The sequence below is a fragment of the Rhinichthys klamathensis genome, unplaced genomic scaffold (genome assembly GCF_029890125.1).
Source record: "Rhinichthys klamathensis goyatoka isolate OS25496 unplaced genomic scaffold, OSU_Roscu_1.1 h1tg000390l_1, whole genome shotgun sequence".
Lineage (NCBI taxonomy): Eukaryota > Metazoa > Chordata > Actinopteri > Cypriniformes > Leuciscidae > Rhinichthys > Rhinichthys klamathensis.
Window position 1 is genome coordinate 33,951 of NW_026606893.1, and position 25,079 is coordinate 59,029.

At 39.3% G+C, this 25,079-nt stretch overlaps 1 protein-coding gene across 3 annotated transcripts in view; it reads right to left on the reverse strand.

Annotated features, from left to right (window-relative positions):
* The window catches only part of srgap2 (SLIT-ROBO Rho GTPase activating protein 2), a 101,439-nt gene that overhangs the window by 18,419 nt on the left and 57,941 nt on the right, over positions 1-25,079 (reverse strand). For all 3 annotated transcript variants that reach the window (XM_056234126.1, XM_056234124.1, XM_056234125.1), the window contains 6 exons: positions 16,888-17,050; positions 10,984-11,046; positions 6,585-6,800; positions 4,966-5,094; positions 1,234-1,455; positions 168-269 (listed from right to left, as the gene is read on the reverse strand). In XM_056234126.1, the coding sequence (XP_056090101.1) occupies positions 168-269; positions 1,234-1,455; positions 4,966-5,094; positions 6,585-6,800; positions 10,984-11,046; positions 16,888-17,050 (895 nt within the window). The remainder of the gene's footprint in view (positions 1-167; positions 270-1,233; positions 1,456-4,965; positions 5,095-6,584; positions 6,801-10,983; positions 11,047-16,887; positions 17,051-25,079) is intronic.

Sequence of the window (25,079 nt, forward strand, 5' to 3'; positions counted from 1 at the left end):
CAACTCTTGAAGAGATGATTGCAGTCGAATCTCAACGAGTACAAATGTATAGGCCTTGTAAGTTTGCATACGTTATGTATGTAGGCATCTGTTTTTCAGTGGCTATATTTTAGTGACAGTATATAAATGAGTATGTTTCTTTTTTTATTTGGCCATATGTACATCACCTCTTCATTCTCTATCTTCAGTGTGGACAGGCGGGACAGTAGCTGCTGGCATCTCTGGATGAGCTCAACCTGCACAGGCTGCTGGGCACACATATGTCCCACCTGACGGAGAAATAGAGAAGAATGAGTTTGAGAAACACAGAATGAAGAGGAACTGAAGCAAAACCATCTCCAGCAGTGATCATACAACTAATGTCCTCATGTGCTCCGAAGAACAGAGAGACCCGAGCAAGCCTCTATCTGCCGCTCTCGCTCGCTCTCTTTCATGATCTCTCTCTTTTCCCTCCCCTAACAGCTGGGGAACATCTTGCTCCCTTTGGTCCACCCTGTCCCAAAGGGTTGAACACAAGATAGGGTGCATGTGCACTGGGGAAAACCAGCTGCTCTGTTCATCACACACATACAAACATCCAGGACCCTGATGCAGGGTCAGCTAAAAACGTTGTTGAATCAACTGGTGATTGATTTAATAAGGAAAAATCTAATCCAATTAAAAACGTTAACTTTTAGGAGAGCTGTAGTGTGTAATTTTTTCAATGTTAAAGATTCTTCCTCTTATCCCAATTTAATATTCACACTGTGTTCAACCAACCCTGACCAGTCTAATGACAATATATAATAATACAGGGCTGAAGCAACTGAGGTCTCTCACCAGGCATGTCTGTCACTGTGCAACACCTGATTGAGAAATGCTTAGTTCCTCTAGAGGTGTCTGGGTATGTTCGGACATGCAAGAAGACAGTCTTGCAAGAGTCTCATCTAACAGCAGGACACATCCTCTCAGAGCGACAACGCTGATCGTTGTAGCATTTATTAACAAGTGGTTTTTAGCAGAGCTGATTTCCTGATATCATCAATATTTTTGATGTAGTATATTGGAGCAAAAGGATTTGGCAACAGTAAAGCTGCACTCACTTGCTTAAGAATGTCTGTGTCATTGTTTACACAGTGTGACTCTGCTGTTGGTATATTGCTTGGGGCATGAAAATAATTACCACCTCTGCATATTCCATTACTTCATTTCAGCAGTGTCATGTCTTAAGGAATAATAATTAAACCAACTGACCATATCACCCATGTGAGACTGGAAATCGAAGCGCATCGGAGGGCAAAAGACGTTGTTGTAGGTCTCCATGAGCCTTTGTTTGTCTGCGTTGGCCTCTAGGTTCTCTGCAGCATTTTCGATGGTCTCCAGACCACTGTGCTTGGAAGTCTCAACGTTAAACTCAGCCGAGAGGTAGGTACGCAGTGCACGACTCAGGCTGGCATGGTAGCCTAGGTCACAGCACTGAGAGAGGGAAAGAAAAAAAGGGCATTTGGTTGGTTTTTCAAGCTGCAAATGGAAATTTTATGTTGAGAAAGGCAGTTAAATCAAGAGTAAAGCACAACATTTATGCATTTGGCAAAGATTTTCATCCAAAGCAACAAAGTACATTCAAGTACTTTTTTATTAGTGCTAAAAAAAATATAAATATTATTAATAATATTAATAATAATAATAATAATAATAGTGTGACCTGAACACCCGCTGAGAAAAACGCAATTTTGGTTATTAACCAGTACATGGTTACAACTTCCACGCTCTGATTGCTTCAAATGAAAGACTGCTCAGACTAAATCCATCATCCTCACTCAGAAAAGAGGACGTCATGTTGTGTGGGCCCCTGTATCCCGCAATTGAGGGTAATATGAGGAGGAGATTTCACCACTTTCTGGGTGCCTTGTTAGGAGTCTGATGCTGACAGGGTGGGACAAGTGGGCCCTCTTGCGGTGGTCACACAAGGGGCTGCTATAAGTCTACTTTCAGGGTCACACACGAAGAAAGAAGCCCGATGAGGCAGCACACTGTCAGAGGGAATTACTACATTGTGGGACACTTTATACATGGGCATATTCAGGGCATTACATTTAAACCTCCTTTAAGGGTTGCACAGGTCATAAAAAAGTACCAGGGTAAAAAAAGAAAAGTGTGCCGGTTGGCCCTCACATGACCGGAAGTATATGTCTCTATGCTTTATTGCATTTGACATTATCACATTAACATGTTTCATTTTGTAAATTTTCTATACATCAAGTTATTTACACTTTCTGAATTGTGCAACTTGATTACTTAATAATTTAATAAAAAAAAAATTGCAAAAATGATTTAATTATTTATTATTTAATTATAGCAGATTTGCATTGAGTTTAGTGTAATCATTTCTTGTGCATTCAGATGCAGTTAAACATAAAAATAAAATTTGTGTGAGTTTCATTTCATTATTGTCACGGCTTAGCAGAACATCGTGAAACATGCACACACGAATAATAACCGACAAGGGACTGAACTGAACGGGAGAATACATACACAGGGTAAATGTGGGAACTAACTAGACACAGGTGGATGATGGTTAACTAATTAGGGACTAACAAGAACAGGTGCAGACAAGACAGAACAGAATGTGACATTCATCTGCTCCAAGCTTGTTCATTTATAATATTTTTCAGGTATTTGTTTAGCATAAGTTTTTAATTACTCAACAAACTAGTTCAAACCAGTGTTGTTACTGTTCACTAAAATTTTTAATTAAACTTTATTCAAAATTGTTGTCAGTAACTGAAATAAAGCTTAAATAAATAAAATATAAATATTAGATGGACAAACTTAAACTTAAAAAACTCAAATGAAAATTAGAAATGTTATCTTGGCAACTAACTGAAATAAGTTTAAAGGGATAGTTCTCCCAAAAATGAAGAAATGAGAAACTCATACAGGTTTGGGACAACATGAGGGTAATTGACGACAGAATTTTCATTTTTGGGTGAAAAATCCCTTTAAGTTGAAGTACTAAAATGATTAAAACAATTTTTTTACAAAAAATAGATTCTAGAATAATACAAAACTACTAAAAAGACAAAAGCACATTACAAAATTACTAAATTTAAAATTAAAATTGTAAATATAAAAAAAGCTCATTTAAAATATTAATATAAACTAGAATAGCACATAAATAATGCTAAAATAACACCAAGAGCTTAAATGCATTATGCTGTCAAATATCAACAGGCTTAAGGAGGAATACTTGTGGTTTAGCTCAAAAGTGTTTTTTGTATACATTTCTTTATAACAATACACAAGAACACTTGTGTGTACAAGTCATGTACAAAATACAAAGTTTCACAAACTGGCTATAGTGAAGGCTATATTGAAGCTATACAGGTCCTTCTAAAAAAATTAGCATATTGTGATAAAGTTAATTATTTTCCATAATGTAATGATAAAAATTAAACTTTCATATATTTTAGATTCATTGCACACCAACTGAAATATTTCAGGTCTTTTATTGTTTTAATACTGATGATTTTGGCATACAGCTCATGAAAACCCAAAATTCCTGTCTCAAAAAATTAGCATATTTCATCCGACCAATAAAAGAAGTGTTTTTAATACAAAAAAAAAGTCAACCTTCAAATAATTATGTTCAGTTATGCACTCAATAGTCAATACTTGGTCGGGAATCCTTTTGCAGAAATGACTGCTTCAATGCGGCGTGGCATGGAGGCAATCAGCCTGTGGCACTGCTGAGGTGTTATGGAGGCCCAGGATGCTTCGATAGCGGCCTTAAGCTCATCCAGAGTGTTGGGTCTTGTGTCTCTCAACTTTCTCTTCACAATATCCCACAGATTCTCTATGGGGTTCAGGTCAGGAGAGTTGGCAGGCCAATTGAGCAGAGTAATACCATGGTCAGTAAACCATTTACCAGTGGTTTTGGCACTGTGAGCAGGTGCCAGGTCGTGCTGAAAAATGAAATCTTCATCTCCATAAAGCTTTTCAGCAGATAGAAGCATGAAGTGCTCCAAAATCTCCTGATAGCTAGCTGCATTGACCCTGCCCTTGATAAAACACAGTGCACCAACACCAGCAGCTGACATGGCACCCAAGACCATCACTGACTGTGGGGACTTGACACTGGACTTCAGGCATTTTGGCATTTCCTTCTCCCCAGTCTTCTTCCAGACTCTGGCACCTTGATTTCCGAATGACATGCAAAACTGAGCAACAGTCCAGTGCTGCTTCTCTGTAGCCCAGGTCAGGCGCTTCTGCCGCTGTTTCTGGTTCAAAACTGGCTTGACCTGGGGAATGCGGCACCTGTAGCCCATTTCCTGCACACGCCTGTGCACGGTGGGTCTGGATGTTTCTACTCAGTCCACTGCTTCCGCAGGTCCCCCAAGGTCTGGAATCGGTCCTTCTCCAAAATCTTTCTCAGGGTCCGGTCACCTCTTCTCGTTGTGCAGCGTTTTTTGCCACACTTTTTCCTTCCCACAGACTTCCCACTGAGGTGCCTTGATACAGCACTCTGGGAACAGCCTATTTGTTCAGAAATTTCTTTCTGTCTTACCCTCTTGCTTGAGGGTGTCAATGATGGCCTTCTGGACAGCAGTCAGGTCGGCAGTCTTACCCATGATTGCGGTTTTGAGTAATGAAACAGGCTGGGTGTTTTTAAAAGGCTCAGGAATCTTTTGCAGTTGTTTAGAGTTAATTAGTTGATTCAGATGATTAGGTTAATAGCTCGTTTAGAGACCCTTTTCGTGATATGCTAATTTTTTGAGACAGGAATTTTGGGTTTTCATGAGCTGTATGCCAAAATCATCAGTATTAAAACAATAAAAGACCTGAAATATTTCAGTTGGTGTGCAATGAATCTAAAATATATGAAAGTTTAATTTTTATCATTACATTATGGAAAATAATGAACTTTATCACAATATGCAAATTTTTTGAGAAGGACCTGTAGGTATGAGATAAAGGTGGACTTACATCTATGAGGTCAGACAGATCATGGATGTAGTATTTGAAGACGCAGTTGTTGGTGGCCTCCAGAGCAAGAAGGTACTCATTCCTGGCCTTGATGGCTTTCAGCTTGTTCTCAGTGTATTTTGCTTGCCGCTGAGAATAAAAGGTAAAAACAGGAGAATGAGACAACAACAGAAAGGGACAGATTCATTGTGATTACTCCAAAACAAGTACCATAAAGTACCAAAATCATCATAAAACTAGTTCGAATTTTTGGGCACCAAAGCTCAAGTAATTTTTCACTGAGAGTTGTATGTCAATACTTATAAACGTCATTGGTTCGCAACTGTTGCGAAACCAAACATCACAAAGTCAAACCCGTATCATATGAATATGGGGAAAACATCTATTTAAATTTTTTTGTGTAAAAAATAAAAGCATATGCGGTTTGGAACAGCAAGATTGTAGGTAAATAATGACAGACCTCTTATTTTTGAGTGAACGAAACCTTTAAAGCTAAAATCAAACATAAGATCATGATGGAAGGCACCTTGTTTAGCTTCTACTAGCTCTCCCTGAATATAGAAATGTTAGAGCTGCCACCACAAACTACACTACATTTCCATCTGCAAATGCTGCTGGGATGACCACAGGCTCTCTCTAGTGGGACGCACATAGAGGAGCTGCTGTTGGTCTTGTGGAAACAGAGGTGGCCCTGGAACAACCCAGCGATGATCCCATCATTCATTCTGTAAGCTGGTGGTACTGGACAGAGATGGTAGCCAGAGGACTCCAGAAGAACAAAGACATGGATTGACAACAATATCTGTCCCAGACATGCTAATGCTTGACCCCTGACCGCATGTCATCTCATTACATCATCAAATGACATTCTACAACACAGTGTATACAGTCATGGTGGAGCCATTCATTTTGATGAATTAAGCTGCCGTTTAGTGCTAAGGATTACCATATCGAATTGGAAATTTCTGGAATTTGCAGCCTGGAATCTCAGAAATACGAGAGTGCAAGATCACTATATCAACCCTCAAACCAATTAAGCCTTGTCTTACCCTAAAAATGTTTATTTTGTGATAGTGATTGTGCGTTATACTGTGTGTTACACTGCTACTTACAAAATAAATATGTAAATGGGCATGAAAACAATTTCTGGTCACTGATTTTATTAATTTAATTTAAATTAATTTAATTATTTATTTATTTTAAATTTTATTATATTTCATTGACATGAAAAGACCACTGCAGAATGCTGTGATTGACCATTCAAAATCATGCATTTCATAAGCATAGGATTATTTAGCCATGATAAGCATGGATTACATATCTGATGCGTGTTATACATTGGATAAACCACTATCAACAGGTCATTAAAGCTGTCCAAGATCAGGTTTAGGACCCTCAACACCATCTGGCAGTGGTTACAGCTCCTTTCAGCCCCTCTCTCTCGACTCCCACTCCATCACCTTTCCCATTTCTCTGAAATCCCCCTTCATCTGTTCATTCTTCTTCTGCCCACGTTCACCTTTCCTCCACATTCTCTGCCTAAACTGTTCAAGAAACTCTGATATCTCCTTCCATTAACCCCTTCTCATTTGAATTCTCTGATCTCGCTGGCTGCTCACCTTCTCCTTCATCTTCTCAATCTTCTTGACGGAGCTGCGGCGCACATGTTTCTCCTCGATCTTGATGCTGGTGAGGGAGTCGGGTGAGCGCGGGGTCTGCCTGTCCTCGTGTCGGACGTTGCGGCTCATCTGCTTCTCTTCTTGCTTCTCCGCATCCTTCAGCTTGCTCTCGGCGTTGATGCTGTCCATGTTGTACATGTGATAGGTCTTCATCACCTGTGCAGCGAGGAAGAGGAAACGTACATTAAATGTGCATAAAGTTGTAGCATAGACATAGGGCTAATGCATCATGCTCAGTAATGTATCCCAGCCTACATTTCATGGTGGGGCCAATCTAGGCATGATTTGGAGTTGAGGTATGGGCTAATTCACATGTCGGTATGGGACTATGGGTCCATTCAGGGCCCATATCTCAAGCCCATTTCGTTCCTACATTGAACACACCATGAAATGTAGGCTGGGATGTAGTTTTAAAAGTGATTAGCTGTATTTTGCAGATAAATATGATGGTAAAATAAGTATAAATATTTGTCAGACTGCTTTTGCATCTGTGTCGTGGTGGTTTGTTTAAATAAGGATCCTTACAGGTGGTCATGCTCATGAAGGCAGCTTAAAAAGAGATAACAGACAAGAATCAGATTGAAATAGGAAGACATCTGAACTGGTGATGACCTCTCACCTTTAACAGCACACAGTTATTCACAACACAACCGACTCAAATAAACTGTTACGAGGAAAACACAGAGCACAGATTTATTAAAGTAGGTGGACTGCAAACCATGCAGCACTTTGAAGGGGTCATATACAAATAAATGACTATTTATTCATATTTTATTAAATAAAATAAAAAACATAACAAATTGCAGATAAAATGATATGACCCCTATAATGAACAGTTAACATCTAAGTTCAAAGTGAGACTGAAAGATTCTTGGCTCTCTCATCTGTTGCGAGGATTGGAAGATGCCACCAAGCTTGATAGCTAGTATTCAGCAGATGCTAAATTTAGGAATGGGATTGAAGGGAGGATCTCATTCCAAACTTCTGCTCCTTTGAGAGGAATGTCAAAGAGTGACGCCATTCTTGTGCTTGCAATCAAACACTCTGCCAAGACCAGAGAGATGATACCAAGCCATCACTCCCTGTCTAAAAGAGAGAAAGTTAATGGACTCCATTTCCCTCCATTTTCACTGGCTTTCATGAGGGTGTCAGCCTTCATGATGGGCATAATAAATTTAGTAAGCTCTTTGCAGTGTCATCATTAATAGGAAACACTTACAAGAGGAATTTGGCAAACATAGATGTGGGCGGGTCTCAATGGCCTTTGCTTGCTCTTGTAAAGTACAAAAAAGTGTCAGGCTCTTTTCCCATTCTTGAAGGAATAGGTCACCCAAAAATTTTCCACTGAGGGAAGAAAGTCATATGAGTTTGGAAAGACACGAGGGTGAGTAAATTATGACATAATTGAATTTTTGGGTGAAAAACTGAACTAGCCACTGTTGAAAAAAGTGAAGAAACACATTTCATCATGTTTTTCACTATTTTCAGCCCTATAAGTTTCCTCTTAGGTTCAAAAGGCTGAGATAATCATCATCAGCTTTTCCATTCATTCCTGCCTTTCTTCATATAAAGCACAGATGTCACTAAAAATGGTGCCAGGTTTATTTTCATCATCCTTAACTCTTTAATTAAAGGATTTGCTGACTTTTTATGGAGTATTGAAATGGGTTACAGTCATTTCCCAGGAGACCATGTGTGGATTCGTATGGGGGGGGGGGGGGGGGGGGGGGGGGAATCCAGTCGCCATTCAAAGTAGGCCAATATTACGGGTTCTCCTCCTACCACATTTGAGCTCAGAACACCCCACCCTAAAAACCCCAAACTACTCCTTCCTCCCCCACAAAAATAAGGAATACAGAAATATGTGCAAAGGGCATTTCTAATTTAATTTCTTCTCTCAGTAAAAATAAAACCCTGAAATCATTAGGATTATTTAGCCGTGCCGCTAATTAAAGCCATGTATGTGTGGAACCCCCATGCAACACCGCACTTTGCATCAGAAAGCAGCCCTGATGCACTCACCTATAGCAACATTACTTCGAAATCAACTGAATCTTCCCTGAATTTTCCATGCACATCTGTTAATTTCAGCTCTGCCAGTGAACATGGGTCTCTGTGGTGGTACAAATACTGTAAAAGCTAAGTCTATAAAACAGTAATTTACTGCCACAGAGACAAAGGTTAACTGCCATGAAAGGTTTTTTTTGGTGCTATAATGTAAACACTGAAAAAGTTCATTATAAACTATTTATTTATATGAAATACACTCACCGGCCACTTTATTAGGTACCCCATGCTAGTAACGGGTTGGACCCCCTTTTGCCTTCAGAACTGCCTCAATTCTTCGTGGCATAGATTCAACAAGGTGCTGGAAGCATTCCTCAGGGAGTTTGGTCCATATTGACATGATGGCATCACACAGTTGCCGCAGATTTGTCGGCTGCACATCCATGATGCGAATCTCCCGTTCCACCATATCCCAAAGATGCTCTATTGGGTTGAGATCTGGTGACTGTGGAGGCCATTTTAGTACAGTGAACTCATTGTCATGTTCAAGAAACCAATTTGAAATGATTAGAGCTTTGTGACATGGTGGAAGTAGCCATCAGAGGATGGGTACATGGTGGCCATAAAGGGATGGACATGGTCAGAAACAATGCTCAGGTAGGCCGTGGCATTTAAACGATGCCCAATTGGCACTAAGGGGCCTAAAGTGTGCCAGGAAAACATCCCCCACACCATTACACCACCACCACCAGCCTGCACAGTGGTAACAAGGCATGATGGTTCCATGTTCTCATTCTGTTTACGCCAAATTCTGACTCTAACATCTGAATGTCTCAACAGAAATCGAGACTCATCAGACCAGGCAACATTTTTCCAGTCTTCAACTGTTCAATTTTGGTGAGCTCTTGCAAATTGTAGCCTCTTTTTCCTATTTGTAGTGGAGATGAGTGGTACCCGGTGGAGTCTTCTGCTGTTGTAGCCCATCCGCCTCAAGGTTGTGCGTGTTGTGGCTTCACAAATGCTTTGCTGCATACCTCGGTTGTAACGAGTGGTTATTTCAGTCACTGTTGCCCTTCTATCAGCTCGAACCAGTCTGGCCATTCTCCTCTGACCTCTGGCATCAACAAGGCATTTCCGCCCACAGAACTGCCGCTCACTGGATGTTTTTTCTTTTTCGGACCATTCTCTGTAAACCCTAGAGATGGTTGTGCGTGAGACCAGCCAGAATAGAATACTCAGACCAGCCCTTCTGGCACCAACAATCATGCCACGTTCAAAGTCACTCAAATCAACTTTCTTCCCCATACTGATGCTTGGTTTGAACTGCAGGAGATTGTCTTGACCATGTCTACATGCCTAAATGCACTGAGTTGCCGCCATGTGATTGGCTGCTTAGAAATTAAGTGTTAACGAGCAGTTGGAAAGGTGTACCTAATAAAGTGGCCGGTGAGTGTATATTATAATATGATATAATAATTAAGTGGTAACTAAGTAAGACTAAATATACAAGTTTACTATTTGATGGTTGAGGAGTATAAAACATACAGCATAGCTGGAATATCATAAAATCTTTAAGGATTACAATCAGTAAAGGGTGAGACTGGATTCCAGACTCCTGTCCTGACCCACAACTGTTGCTGTTCATTACCGTCTTGAGAGCATCGTCACCATTTGGAGAGCTCTCATACTCGCAGTGCTCCTCTTTGGCACTGCAAAAGCAATAGATCTGCTTTAGAGTCTCAGGTATAGGCTGCAAGCAGTCAACCCACGTGCCAGCAGATTATTCATTGCTCGCTGACACACTATAATTACTATCATTCACTACATGTTCATGTCCTTCTGTCTTACTAATGAATTACAGTGACTATCTGGAAAAACATTATTTTGTTCATTAAACATCCATTTCAAGGCATAAAAACATTAAGAGGCGATTAAATGGTTCCTTCTAGGCCCCTTCAAAAACTACAAATTGGACACAATCACACACAGGGGGTACACAGTGACTAAAAGCTCTCAAAATGTTTTCAACAAGAAGAAAAAGTAACTATAGCCAACCCCTCGCCTCAAAAACACTGATTGGAATACAACCACAAGAGACCAAATTAAGCACTCGACTGAAGCAGAGACTCAATGCCTCATAGCTGCAGCAGGCTGATAGAAACAACCAGAGATATTGAGAGAGAGAGAGACAAGGAGGACATAATGTACCGACACTCCGTTTGAAGTTTGAGGAAGAAAGTGATACAAACAGAAAATGGAACATGGTAATGCTACAGAAAGATGATCGCCTCAGACTGAAATTACGCTCAACTAAGCTCTGTTTGTATCTTACCGTGTACAACTCGTTGAGGACCTTCATCAAATCTTCCTGCAGCTGGAGGCCCACCTCTTTACTCTGTAAGAGAAGAAAAAAACATTAGTGAAAGACAAATAGAGGGAGATAATGGTGCAGATCATGATTAACAGTAGTGCCCTGTTCTCTATTACAACTGGCTATCCTTCTTGGGCCTTGAGCCCCGAGGCTGTCACTGTTAGACGGATGGATGAGACGCCTATCTGCCCTCTCAGTAATGGAGGTCAGCACCAGCTTACCCCAAACACATCTAGTTCAATACAGTCCTGCCCAACCCATCAGATTATACAGGACCACTGCACTCAGGGCCAGATTAATTTTATGGGCAAATGGGAACATCCAAAGCCTCTCTTTCCAGTTGAATATCACGTTTTAATTGGAATTACATCATATTATGGATTTTAAATGGGTTGCAAACACCAATGTACATTGTCTTTAAAAGTTGTAATCATTTACTCACCCTCAAGTAGTTCCAAACCAGTCTGATTTTCTTTGACAAAAAAAAAAGAAAAGATTTTCATTTTTGTCCATACAATGAAAGTCAGTGGGGTCCAATGTCATGTCGAATCCCATTGACTTTTATTTTATGGATGGAACCATTCTTCAAAATATTATCTTTTGTATTCCACAGAATAGTTAATGTCATATAGCTTTCGTAACAACATGAGTATGAGTAAATGATTATTTTATTTTTGGGTGAACTATCCCTGTAAGTTAGAAGTGTCACTACTGACAGTTACCTCCCACTTGTGAACTTGCATATACATGTTATACTGCTGTTAAGTGTATAGACAATATAATTTAATTTCAGTTAAATGTCAATCAATTTACATTAATCGTGAATTTGGTAAGACTTCCTCTCAGAGACTGTAGAATAAAAAGGCCTGGTAAACTCTGTGAGAGATGGAAATGGTGGTTTGCCGATCTGGTGGATGCTGTGTCTTGTAAGAGGAAGTTAGGAAATGAAGGCACAGCATGACATGAAAACGAAGAGCTTGCAAGTTCAAGTCCAAACTTCAGTAGCTGTGGGCTTGTAAACCCGAAAGCCGCCCAAGAATATGTCTAGTACTTATTGAGGGCTTTTACTCAGTTACTCCTTCCCTTTTCCCTACAGCTACATTGACAATTTTGTGGGATTTTCCTGTATTTGAAGGTCTGACTGAGGGTTTATGGGTGTTTTTGGACAGATGTCAATCAGCTCTTGAGGATGAGAAGTGGCGGAAATAATGGAAGAGAGGAAATATGTGACTGAAAGGAGATGACGTGTGTGCATGATCATAAAAGACAGAAGGGGGAAGTAAAGGGTGAAAGTGATTTGAGAAAGTATTCACAAACAGTCAATCTGTCATTTTTCACAAACAGTGATTGTGCAGTCACACAGCTCCTTCCTGTTGATGGACAGACTGGAGTTCATTTTAACCCTTTGAAAACTAAGATGGATGAGTAAACTGTGGGGAGGCGTCCCGCAGGAGATCCCCTTTGGGTAGTCATTTATAATGAAGGTCTGATGTGTTGTATCAAATCAAATATAATCAAATATACAAATATATATAAACTCACTTTATTGTATTAAGGTATAAAAAGAGCATTATTTTTGGCATGTGATGGCCCATGAGAAAAGCACATTTTAAAAGTTTGGGACAATATTTCATTGTCTTAGAACTAAAAAGTTAATCTATTCGTCAGTGGGGATGGAAGACAGATGGAGAAAAAAAACGTTTTGCTAATCTTTTCTTAATATTTTCACAAGTACACATAATTAGCAACCATAATCTCAATGGGCAAACACACACAGACATACAAGCGGGTATCCGATTTATTCATAAACCCCAAAACAACACAAGTCCAAGCCGTTGATGGCTGGTGTAATAACATAATTGGAAACAAACTCAGTGGAAAACAGTGGACTTCTCCAGTGAACAGACCTAAAAGTAACTCCAAACAAACATTAAAATTCTTTATTTATGAGAATGTTGTCCCATTAAATTTTCCTATCATGTGTAAGTGTTTAAACTGAAGGTGTGGGAGATAGTTTAGAAGCATATGGTCTCTCCAGTTGACGTCTATAAGCTAATTTGTTCTTACAGACCTGCTGGGGGAAACACATGCATTGGGGTTACTGGCTCCTGTCTGCCCTGTTGGTTGTCAGATGACTAGTCATACATCCCGTGACAGATACCTATTCAGATCAGTTTAATAAGGAGCATTTGATGGGTTTTTTCATTCTGCTCTTTCTATTAGGATTGTTGGGTCTAGGGCTAGGGTATACTCCTCTCCATTTTTTCCTTCCTCTCTCTTGCTCCGTTGCTCACAGGCACACATAACACTTCCCCTCTAAGCAGCATAACACCCCTGTGGTGAAATGGATCTTCAGGAGTGCGGTCGGACCAGGCAGAGCTGCCTTCCTCCATCTGCTCGGAGACACACTCCAAAGACAACACAAAAAAAGAACCCAAAAAATGGGAGTAAACTATTGATTTTCCATGAAGAGCTCTATAAATCTATTGGGCAACAGGGGAGAGACTCTGGGACGGGAGGACATGGATTTATGAGCCTTAATGACGGGATGCACTTGTTAAATGAAAAAGATCACACATCTGTCCGTAAGCCTGGCAGGAGATTGGTTTTGGTTCTGCACAAATCTGTCACAGAAACATCAATTCGGGGTGTTTGTGAGGGGATTGGTTTACTGGCACTCGACATCAGTCACATGTCAAAGGATTGTTCCTATCAACAGCGCCTCTGCTTCTAATTTAACCCCAAAAATAAGAACCTGTGGTTCAATTGATAAAACTTCTTTGTCTTAAGTCAAAGTGCTATGTAAAAAACATTCTTCTTGTATTTAGTGATCGGACCTACTTCAGCAGAAAAATGCATTAAAAATATGTCCATGACATGAATAATGTTTGTTGGTTATTGGAGTCTACAGAAAAGCCAATATTCCGCAGTTCAGTGATTTCCTAATAAAGACAAATAACTCAACTTTTCAAAGACAAAATATTCACAAAGTAAATGAGAACATATGAAATTAGGATAAAAATGCAGTAGATATCTGTTTTTAATAAATACATATGCATTTATACATATATGCATGTGTATTTTTGTCATAGTTTCTTTAGCAGTGCAATTTGTAATGGTAACACTAGTGGCACTAAATAAGTTTCCAAAGAACTTTACCAAACACTTCTATGCACCAGTATTACAATTCTGGCTGACACAGATAAGCCATTAATTATTTTCATGTTATGGTCGATAACCAATAGACGGTCAATATTAGAATTCTACACAGTTTTGTCTAAGAAATAAATTGTGATGGATGGATGGAATTTTAATGTCTAATATAACCATTATGGTACCAATATATTGTGCATCTCCATTATTTGCCACCAGATTACTAATGGTAGAAAACGGTACAATCTATTTATACAATCTATCTAGTTAATTAAATTAACTTTACCAATGACATATCAGAATTATATTATCGAAGCTAAAAGTGGTCAAATCAAATTGCGCTACGTTTCTGATCAGGCATTGAGGAAGAGGACAGGATTCATCCAAAACTTCACTGCCATACTTCTCTTTCTACACTTCTAAGAGTGTTTTCCTTTATTGTGTGTCTGCTCTTGTGGTTCAATAAAGTCGTAAACCTCCTCCGGACACGGCTCCCTTGACAGCATTTGCATTTAGAGTGCAGAATTTCTCCAGCATGTCATAGAGCTTTTAAGACAGGTGGGAAGTGTGCAGCACTAGGACGTAGGGTAAGTCCAATCGCACTTCAGCGATTCCCAGGAAGCCTCCGGAGAGAGGCTGGCTGGGAGCGTTCAATTAAATACCTGTTATTCCTGCAGCATGGAGGGCCGGGTGAACTAAACTAAAGGAAAGAGAGAGATGAGATGAATGTTGATAGGGAGGCTCATCTCTCTCTCATGGGAACTGAGGAACAGACAGAGAGACAGCGGGGGAGAAAGAAGTGCTGATTGGGGTCTGAGAGACTCTTGCCGCTAGTTATATTGGGGGGAAAATTATTAAAAAATAAAGCAAGTCTTTTCTCCCTCTTGATTTGAAAGTTTTAGAAAGGTTTAAAGCACAAACTTGTATTGAACCTTAAATTACACATAGTTGAGATCAAGAGGTCTTATCAAATGGACATCATTCAAAACGAGCTTCTCAACCCCTTCTGATAAAGTATCAAAATTCCCTGCTCAACTGATGGGCTGATAGGACATCACTAAACTATGCTTGTTTTAAGGATATTACCTGTGGAGGTTCCCTCATCTTCTCACTAAACAAAGCTACCATAAACGACTCTGTGAAACGGATTCACCATGGACAACCAATGGAGACAGGAAATGTGTGGATCAGAAACCCTCTCTTTCACAGCTCTGGGTCTAGATAGTGAACATTCTTGCCTGTCTAACCAGTCTAGACAAGCCAAGAAGAATGAGACTCACATCTCTCACATCTATCAACTTCCCCTGGCTGACAGGATACAGAATTTTCGCTTGAGATTTTAGACTATAATCATCTCAAAATCAGTTTTAAAGTCCCTGTAAAGTCAAAATTAAGTATGTGTTTTGAGTTTGTCACACCACAGAAAAATTAGTTATTAGTCACCCAGCCAAATTTGAATGATAAAAAAAGCCAGCAAGTACATAAAATAAGCTATCAAAATCTTGAAGAAATGAGCAGTATTCTCTGCTCTCAAACGCTGGGGGCGTGTCCACTGGCTGCGCTGAAACCACGCCCACTCGCGGGAAAGCTGCCGTCGACTCGCCACACTCAACTCTACAGCCGGAATAGATGCTCGCACGGTGGGCAGTGGGCACACGCACTGCCGATGACACCAGTTGTCGGCGCGACGGGAGGATGAAGGCCAGGCGGGAGTCGGTTCGGCCCCTCACCAGTAACAGCGGATTATCAGTGAATCCCTGACAGTTATCTCCGACGAAAGTTTATAAAACTATCCCGTGTAAAATGATCACTTACAGAGGCGGGTGTTGGCGGTGATCCTCAGCTCTCCATCAAGGTGGCTCTTCACAAAATTAATCCACTTCTTCTTGATGTAATCGTTTTTCGGAAATTTAAATAAGGACACCGATCTGTTTTGTACGTGATCCGGTGATCGCATCCAGGTAGTAGGCCTACGCATTTCCGTGACGAAGGCATAGCTAGTAGCTAGCAATCTGTAGGCTGTGTTACTAATAATAGTGCTGACAGTAACTCGCGATTGAGCGGCAAACTGATGTGAATGTGCTCTATTATTGTTAGGAGCGGCCAGCCTCAGCGGCTACAGTGCGTCATCAAGTAGGGGCGTGTCCAGGAGCTCAAGGGCTCCAGTGCGTCATCAAGCCCTGTTTTAGCCCCGCCCAGAAAATCCGGAAAATAGCAATGGTGAAAAACTGTTTAACGGTCTAACTCCACAAATCAGTACCTCACAGTTCACAGTCTTTGTAATATGTTTTAGCAACACATTTCTAACATTTATAATGTGTTTAGAATTTTTTTTTGAAATTGCCTTTACAGGGACTTTAAGGAGCAGAAGATCACATAAGAATCCACAGAAAATGGTTATGAACCATGGTTCTAAAGCCCTAATATACATATCAATAAATATAAAATATATTAATACAACTGTTTGATGAATAAAAATGTTGCATGTAATACAGCATCTGTTATCTCTTCTCGAAGCTAGCATTAAATGCTCATGCTAATTATGCACCCCTTAATCCCACTTAGTGCACCTTTTTAAAGGAGAAAAAAAGTCAGTGAGGAGAAAGAGATTATTGATTGAACTGAAAGAGAAATAAAAAATGAAGCATCAAGCTCAGTGACCAACAGTGGGTTTAATAGAGGAATCGACTGGTCTGTAAAGGCAAATGTCACCTTTTTGAAGAGGCGTCCTGAGTCCTCGCTGATTTGGGCGAAGCGTGGGATGATGTTGTTGAGGTATAGATCACTGAGAGTGGCGTGGTCTCGACTCTCTCTTTTCACCTGAGTCAAGAGAAGGTTCCAGCAGTTGACCGGAGACAAGACATTCTGCTCTTTCCTGCAGAGAAGAGCAAAAAAAAAAAAAAAAAACGTTTATTATCATTCATCATAGAGTAGAGAGAGCAGCAGGATCAGCTGAGACAAGCTGTTATTAAATAAATAAATAAATGCACTTGATAAGGTGATTTATTATATTATGTACTAGTTGCAAATATTTTCTCTGACAATTTATTTATGACACATAATCAAACGGCATCAAGGAAACCATCATTTAAACATAACCAAATAATTCAGGCAAATAGGATTCAAAATGTTTAATATAAGACCTAAATACTAAAATCATTTTTTAAATAACCAAGGCATGTCTTCCACACATTTTAATATTAAAATGATGACTTCTGTAAACATTTTTGAGTAATGATGATAATGAAAAGCTGAATCGGTTTTAAATCAAAAACTGAAATGGACAGTCCAATGCATCGTAAAAAACAACAACAACAACAACAACAAAAAAACATGGAAAATAATCAAACTTAGAACCAAACGTTTTGCTCCAATAGTTTAAATGAGAGACACTATTAAAATATCTATTGAAACAGGAGGAAACTGTAAACTTTCCACTGGAAACTTAATGGCCAAAACATAAAAATCATATATAGTATATATACACTGCTCATTTGCATAAGTTGCACTTGGGTCATTCAAACTGCCAACTGATTTTGAAAATGAATAACTACAGGTCACTTTGTCGCTGGTCACAGCCCTTGAGACTTACACATCATCATTACAGATAAATCTGGTCAAAAAACCCTGTGAAGGTTCTCTAATCAGGAATGTGCCCTTGATGTTAAAGGTTACTCTAACACATGCAGTCCTACTACGGTTAAGAAGGGTACATATGCGTAAAGATCTGTCCTGATAAACCTGTTTGCCATCTGTGTGGAGGTAACTCGTGGACTAATACACCAAAGGATGCCATGTCAAAGAGGAATTCTGCTAAGCCCTGCGTTACTCCAGGCATATGCTGGAGGGATGGACCCAGCGGTCTGTTCATGCCAGAGGAGACAGCTGATGCTTATTGTCCCGTAGAAGCCCATGAGGTGGGGCCCGTTCCCTGCTGCCAAAATGCCACTGAATGGGTGGGGCAAAACCTGAAGTTTCTTCAGACCAGACAGTCTGAAGAGAGAGATGAAACGAGAAAGACTGCATCTAAAAAGCTTGCAGAAAGCATCCGGCTGGCTGTTAATGTTTTACAGACTGTCTGTTTACAAAGGAACAGCTAACACATGACCTTGGTCCTGCTGTTAACTCGAGCGCTGAGCATCTGAGACAACTAAAACGATCTACCCAAACAACTAGCAACTTTGTCCATCAGCATTATGCAACCGTGTAGGTTTTAAGGGCTAAACAACTTGTGACCTGCAAGAGCAAAAGTGTTGAGGAATTAAACACTGCATTTATAAAAACACTTCCTCCATTAAACCGATATAATGACACAATACTACTATTCAAAAGTTTGAGCTCAGATTTTCATTTTCATTTTGTAAGAAATTACATTATACATTCTAATACACATTTATACATTATAATAATAACAATAAACAGTCTTGGTGAGCTTTAGATTTCAAAAAGATCACAAACTCTTACCAAAATCTTATCAACATGTTATTTCTAAAAGTTCAAGTCCAAAATCATGATAATACCAGGCTTTCCAGAAAAAAAATCCACTTTTGTGCACAATATGCTCAAATACACAAATCATATTACATACAGTACACAGCTAAGCATCATCTGAACCTGTTTAACATAATACAAATTCATATTCATGTCATCAATACCTACATATTCTGGACTGAAACCAGGCACTACTGATGTCCTGAATTAGTCTGAGTCTGGGTAATAAACCTCAAGTGATGTACAGATGTATTAACACTTGTCTGACACAGTCCTTGTTGAAGAACACGTTGGACTAATCATATCACTCGACGGGGACCCTGTCTCACTGTACATTCCCTCTGGTTTGGCTGCCGACAAGACTTCAGACAGACACTCCTCCCACTTAGTTCAAAGAAAAGGGAAATCAGCCAGCATTCAGAGCTCAGCAGGGGGTTCTGGAGGGGTACATCACAGCCTGTTCTCCTGCTCAACATTCATCAGTGTTGTGGAAAGGACTGGACACATCTCATCTCATTTCATCCATGCCTATGCAACTTGTTTGATGATGGGATCAGAAAAAACTGTTGTCATCAGACAGACAATGTATTTCTACAGGAAGGCTTTACATTTCAGCTTCACATTAGCTCTGATCAAAACATTGCTGTTTGTATTTTATGCTTTTATATATATTATGTCTTTTGTATTATATGATGCATTTGTATTATATATATATTGTATTAAAATAGCCCCACATCACATACCCTTCACCATACATAGAGATTGGCATGGGGTACTTTCCATAAGATAATCTCTCAATGCAAATCAAACCAGCTATTAGGCTAACTGAAATAACACTATCCCAATCTCTAGGTATGGTGAAGGGTATGTGATGATGGGGGGCTATTTTAATTCCAAAGGCCAAGGGAACTTTATCAGGATACATAGTATCCTGGATCCATGAAATAACTGGCCTTTAAAAATAGAAATATGCCTGCCTCTATGGGAATTTAACATAGGGGTGTCCTGACTTATGCCCCCTGTATTTTAAGGAAGAACATTTATTTATTTACGATACATTATTCATTCACAAAGAAAATCCTTAAAGGTTGGATTTTTTCCTAATTTTTTTAATTAAGGCATTAAAGGGGCTATGTGTCGGTTTTTACTTAAAAAAATCTTTAAGATAGAGTCTTCATTTGTACATTTATGAGCCAACCATAATGTAATAGAAATAATGACACCTTGATTGTCCACCACGGTTGCCTCTATCAGCCTTTAGGCCCAATTGTGTGTGGAGGAGTCGGGTTCGAATTGGCGTGAAAATTCACAAAATGTGACGTCATGCGCGTTCTCGTCTACTTGGGCTTACATCCGTACGGCAGCCATAAGCAGCGGCAATCGCTAGCAGTAGTGTTTCAAATGGACTCTGCGGACGGAAAGAAGCGACCAGCCTCCAGCACAATCCAGATACCCACGGAAACTCCTCGTATAAGTAAAAGTAAAAAAAAAAAAAAAAAGCCTTATGTAGTGCGGCCAACGAGCGTGTGAGAACGAGCATGAGACTGGCTGCAGTTTCTCTAACGGCCACTGGTGTCAGTAACGGTAAGAAATTTCAGAACTTCTGCAATGCTCATTTAAGATAAATTTCCAAAAGATGATTTTTTTATTCCTCTTTTTAGTCAACTTTAGCATGGATGTATTCACTTATGCTAAGCACTATATATATATATATATATATATATATATATATATATATATATATATATATATATATATACACAGTATGTCTGATGAATACATTTTGTTATTCATCAGAATTTTTTTATATAAATTGTATTTTATATGTAAAATATAAAAAATACAATATTTTCAATACAACCTTGTAATAGTGTCCCATTTTACTCATTTGTGAGTATCAGCTAAATTAAAATAATTCATTACTCTTCCTTATTCAACATTTTCTACTTTTAAAGTGGGGTGTCACAAAAACAAATGCTAACTGCTGCATAAGTCATTAGCTTAGCAACATGCTAACTTTATTGAAATACCACTGTGACCATTATTAATGGAGCTTCTGCCCAAGAATCTTCAGTCACTTAAAGTTTTTATTTTGTTGAGATGGTGCCGTAGAAGAAGGTAGCCGGCTACATAGGGAGCAGATAGCAGTGTAGCTTTAGCTTTAGAACAGACCTACTTATTAATAGAAAGCGGTACACAGGTAACAATTCAACTAAACAATTCTAGCTCAAAACATTTAGGTGTGCACAGTGCACACCACTCTCACCAATAACTTTTCTTTTCACAAACTTTCCCAGACACCCTTTTCCCCCCATCCAAACAACAGCGGTTAAGAACTGTAGCAGAAATAATTGCATTTGGATGTCTGGAGGCTACGGCTGAGGTAAAGAGTGGAATGAGATCTTGATGTTGCTCTGCCAACAATCGCACAACATGTAGGTATAAACCAACACTTGAGAAACGGATGAATGAAACTGGTTCGAGCATGCAGCAAAATGTGAAGCAAAAATTAAGGTCTTGCACAATAAGGGTTCAAAGAAGGCAAGTCCCTGATGGTAAACCACTGAGATGTGTGCCAAAATGTGGTGTGAACACCTCCAGTAATTGACACATGATGAACATGAGAACACAAGAATGTACAAGCAAAACAAATCCTTAAATCTCTGCAGTTCTGAAATGTGTAAAAATGAAGAATACAGAATTGAAACCAACAATCTAATGATTGTTCAATGACTGAAACCATTGACAGCCCTGAGAAACATCCTAAAATCTCCTAAACACACTAATTTACTTTTTCATATGCAAAGAAGCAAAACACATGCTTAACCGCATAAGATGGAGTCCTAGGAGAAACACAATTCCTCTTGAGAAATGTACAAAAGGGATGTTGATGAGATTAGCATGGCCTCTTGGCTGATGGAAAGGGTTCTTAAATGGGCATTCAGACGAGGGAGCTCCGGGTCATTTCTGGAAGGCCATGAAAAAGCTGAGGTCACATGAGCGGAGGAATTGCCCAATTAACAGCAAGGTCATCGCAGACAGAGCCGGTCTTTCACCAAAGGAACACTTCGCAAAGCCATGAAGGACTAATTCCTAGGTGACATACACGAGGGACGTGAAATGGGAGCATGTAAAGAATTTTAAGTGATAAAGATTATGAAGGAATTCTTGACATTTGGACTGATGGGAATGGACTGATGATATCAGTACACAAAACAGTCCTGAATGTACACATGGACTATTAAAGACAATAATTGAAGGAAAAACATCTAAATAAACACAATAATACTAATAATAATTTTATATACACCGTTTTATATACTGTTCAAAAGTTCGAGGTCAGTAAGATTTTTTAAAGAAATTAATACTTTTATGTAGCAATGATGCATTCAATTGATCAAAAGTGATAGTAAAGACACTTATAATAATACAAAAGTTATTTCTAATTAATTTTCTTTTGAACTTTCTATTCATCAAAGAATCCTGAAAAACAGTTAATTTAAATGGGAATATTTCAGAATGTTATAGTGTTTTACTGTATTTTTTATCTACTGTAAACTCAACTGTGAAGAGTGTCTGATTCATTCACTCAGTCTCGTTTGGAAGGTACATGAGAAGGCGTTGAGGGGAATTCTTCACTCTGGTGAGAAGTGTTTTACAAGGCCTTGGCTTCTGTCAAGACATGACATTGGGAAGACATCAGTCAAGGTAGTCAGAATGGAGAGGAAATGAAACTTGCCCTGCATGCTTTCTCTTACCGTCACATTTATAAAGTTCAGGCAAACACACCAGACCAGACAGACTCACTTCCTCTAGTCAAACTAATCACGAGCTTCTCACAAATGGGCTGGGAGGTATCGTGACACTGGATACTGCAGAACAGGCAACATTATGACACTTGTATATAGAAGTCTAATGTGGGCAAAATTCATTGGCAACCGCAATAACGAGTGTAAAACTGATTCACGAGTTTACATGTTAATGAAATCTGATGTAATATTATAATGCGTATTTGGCTTGCTGTCCGGGGGGAGGGCTCCGAGCTCAGAATTCGGCCCGACCCCAGAGTACTCCCCCCATGACCTTAGAGATCATAGGTATCTATGAGCGGACCCAGCCGAATGAGGGGTGAAGGGGTGGTGGTGGGATGCTGAGAAATTAGTCATGAGACAGGAGGTAAGGGAAGGCTTTATTTATACTGGCTTCTTCTTGTGCTGATTGGATGATTACCTGAACATGCTCCTCCCGAACTTTGATACATAAAACTTCATTTCTCATTCCAAGCCCAATGAGTGGGCTATATTAGTGGAGTAATGTGAGGAATAGTGAATAAGGGTTTAGGGGTGATTTTGGATAAATTCCTAGAAACATCCAGGCAAGTGTTTTGGATCTGGTTGGATCAGAAAGGTGGCCTTCCAGGTGCAGGACTGGACACCCCTAAGGGACTCTGGAAAAGCACAATAACACCGGTGGTTTCCATGACATTAGGAAGTGAGGTAACACCGTATGACAATGTTTTAAAAACTTCGAAATGATGAAATCACTGTTATGTTGTCTTCTTGACCTCTTGAGGGGGAAGAGAAAAGTTAAGAACTGGTTGGTAGTGTAATCTTGGATAAGCAGAGTAATGGTCTAAGCATATGACACATCACCGCTCATCGGTGGCACCAGTCTAACCACCACCCTTCTTATTTGTCATGAGTCCAGACGTTGTGGTCAGTTTCAGTTGCTTCTTTGTATCAACTCAGACCATTTGTAGAAAATCAGGCATGCTAGAAATTAGGTCAGTACCATGGCGTGTGTTATCATTCCAGACCGCGTGTTTCTTAACCATGCTGTCCTTTCATTGCCGAGCGACTCATCACCAGGCCTCCCGCTGGCTTGCTGAACAAATGACGCACACTGTCATATCACACATAGAGGAGCCTTTTGACCCTTAACTGGTAAAACAGAGGGCACTGAGCTGAACTCTCCCTTTAAGAACACAAGCAGTATATCAGGGATCTCCAAACGATCCCCATAGATGGCCCTTAGTTTGAAGGTCAGGGCCTCACTGACAGCTACGTTCTTCTGGAGGAGCGGGTCGGAAAATGCCTCACATTCCATCGTGGCATCATCGTCCCAGATGTTGCCTTCGTCTGTTAAACATGCAGATGTTGGAGCTGGGAAGCCACGGAGGGCAGGGAATGGTATTTGGATTGGATGAGATCCCGAGCCGATTCGAAAATCTATCCCAGCGGGGGTCAATGGTATCAGGGCGACCATGAAGGGGTTATTGTAGACTTTGTCTAGCGAGGGGAATTCAATGAGAGAGATGGTGTAATGCAGGCCCAATGTGAAAGAAAATGAGGAAGATACGAGGAAATCAGGAAACAAGCAAAAGAAATGATGTTAAAAATTAGTTCTCAGAAATGCAAGCAAAAGAGAGAAAAAATGCATGATGCTTAAGAAAACCAAACTGTATTATAAAACAAAGTATTTTCATCATTATTATTATTAGTTTCTGTCTGTCCGTCCATCCATCTGTCCATCCAGCCATCCAAACATAAAAAATAATCATTAAATAATTTGTATTAATAATAATATATTAATAATTTATTATTGATTCTGATCATTTTTGCATAAAGAAAATATAATTTTATTATAAATTTAGATAATATATAAAAAATAATGTATTATTTAACAATATATTATTATTGTTGTTTTTGTTGAATAAAATATTATTTTGAATTAAAATTATTACAAATTATTATTGTTACTTATAGTTAAATTATTTCCTGATATTTTTCTTAAGAATTTGTTTATTTTTGATAAATTTGTTTTGTAGATAATGGTTAAAATAAAAATAATAAAAATGATTAATAAGTATTATTTATTAGTATTTTGTAATTACTTACAATTTATTATTAATAATTATTTCATTATTTATAATTATTTCATTATTTTCCATTAAAATGTCTATATTGTAACATATATTGTTGTTAACCGAAAATGAAAAATATTGTGATATACATCCACTCCTCACACTACAGTATGTCTCCATTTGAAACTGAACCTCCCTTAGGATCTGAGGTACACCGGGGTCTCATCAGCACCATGGCCTGATAGGGCACAGAGCTGTCACACGAAACCACTCTCAAAAAACATCTGTGCTAACTACTGATCATTTCTAGTAGCTGTCAGAGAGCCGTATGTTGACTTTCCCAGACTTAAAGCCTCCAGCACTCCAAACCATTATATTGGGAGCTGAGGAGGAGTCAAGTGAAAATACAAAGAGCAAAATAACGTGAAAGACAGAAAGTGAAAAAGGGAAGGAGCAAAGACAAGCACATGACAAGGGGGAAAATGAAAGAAACAATGAAAGAAAGAAAAAAGTTCAAGCACTGGATATCCCCCATGTCAAAACATTGCCA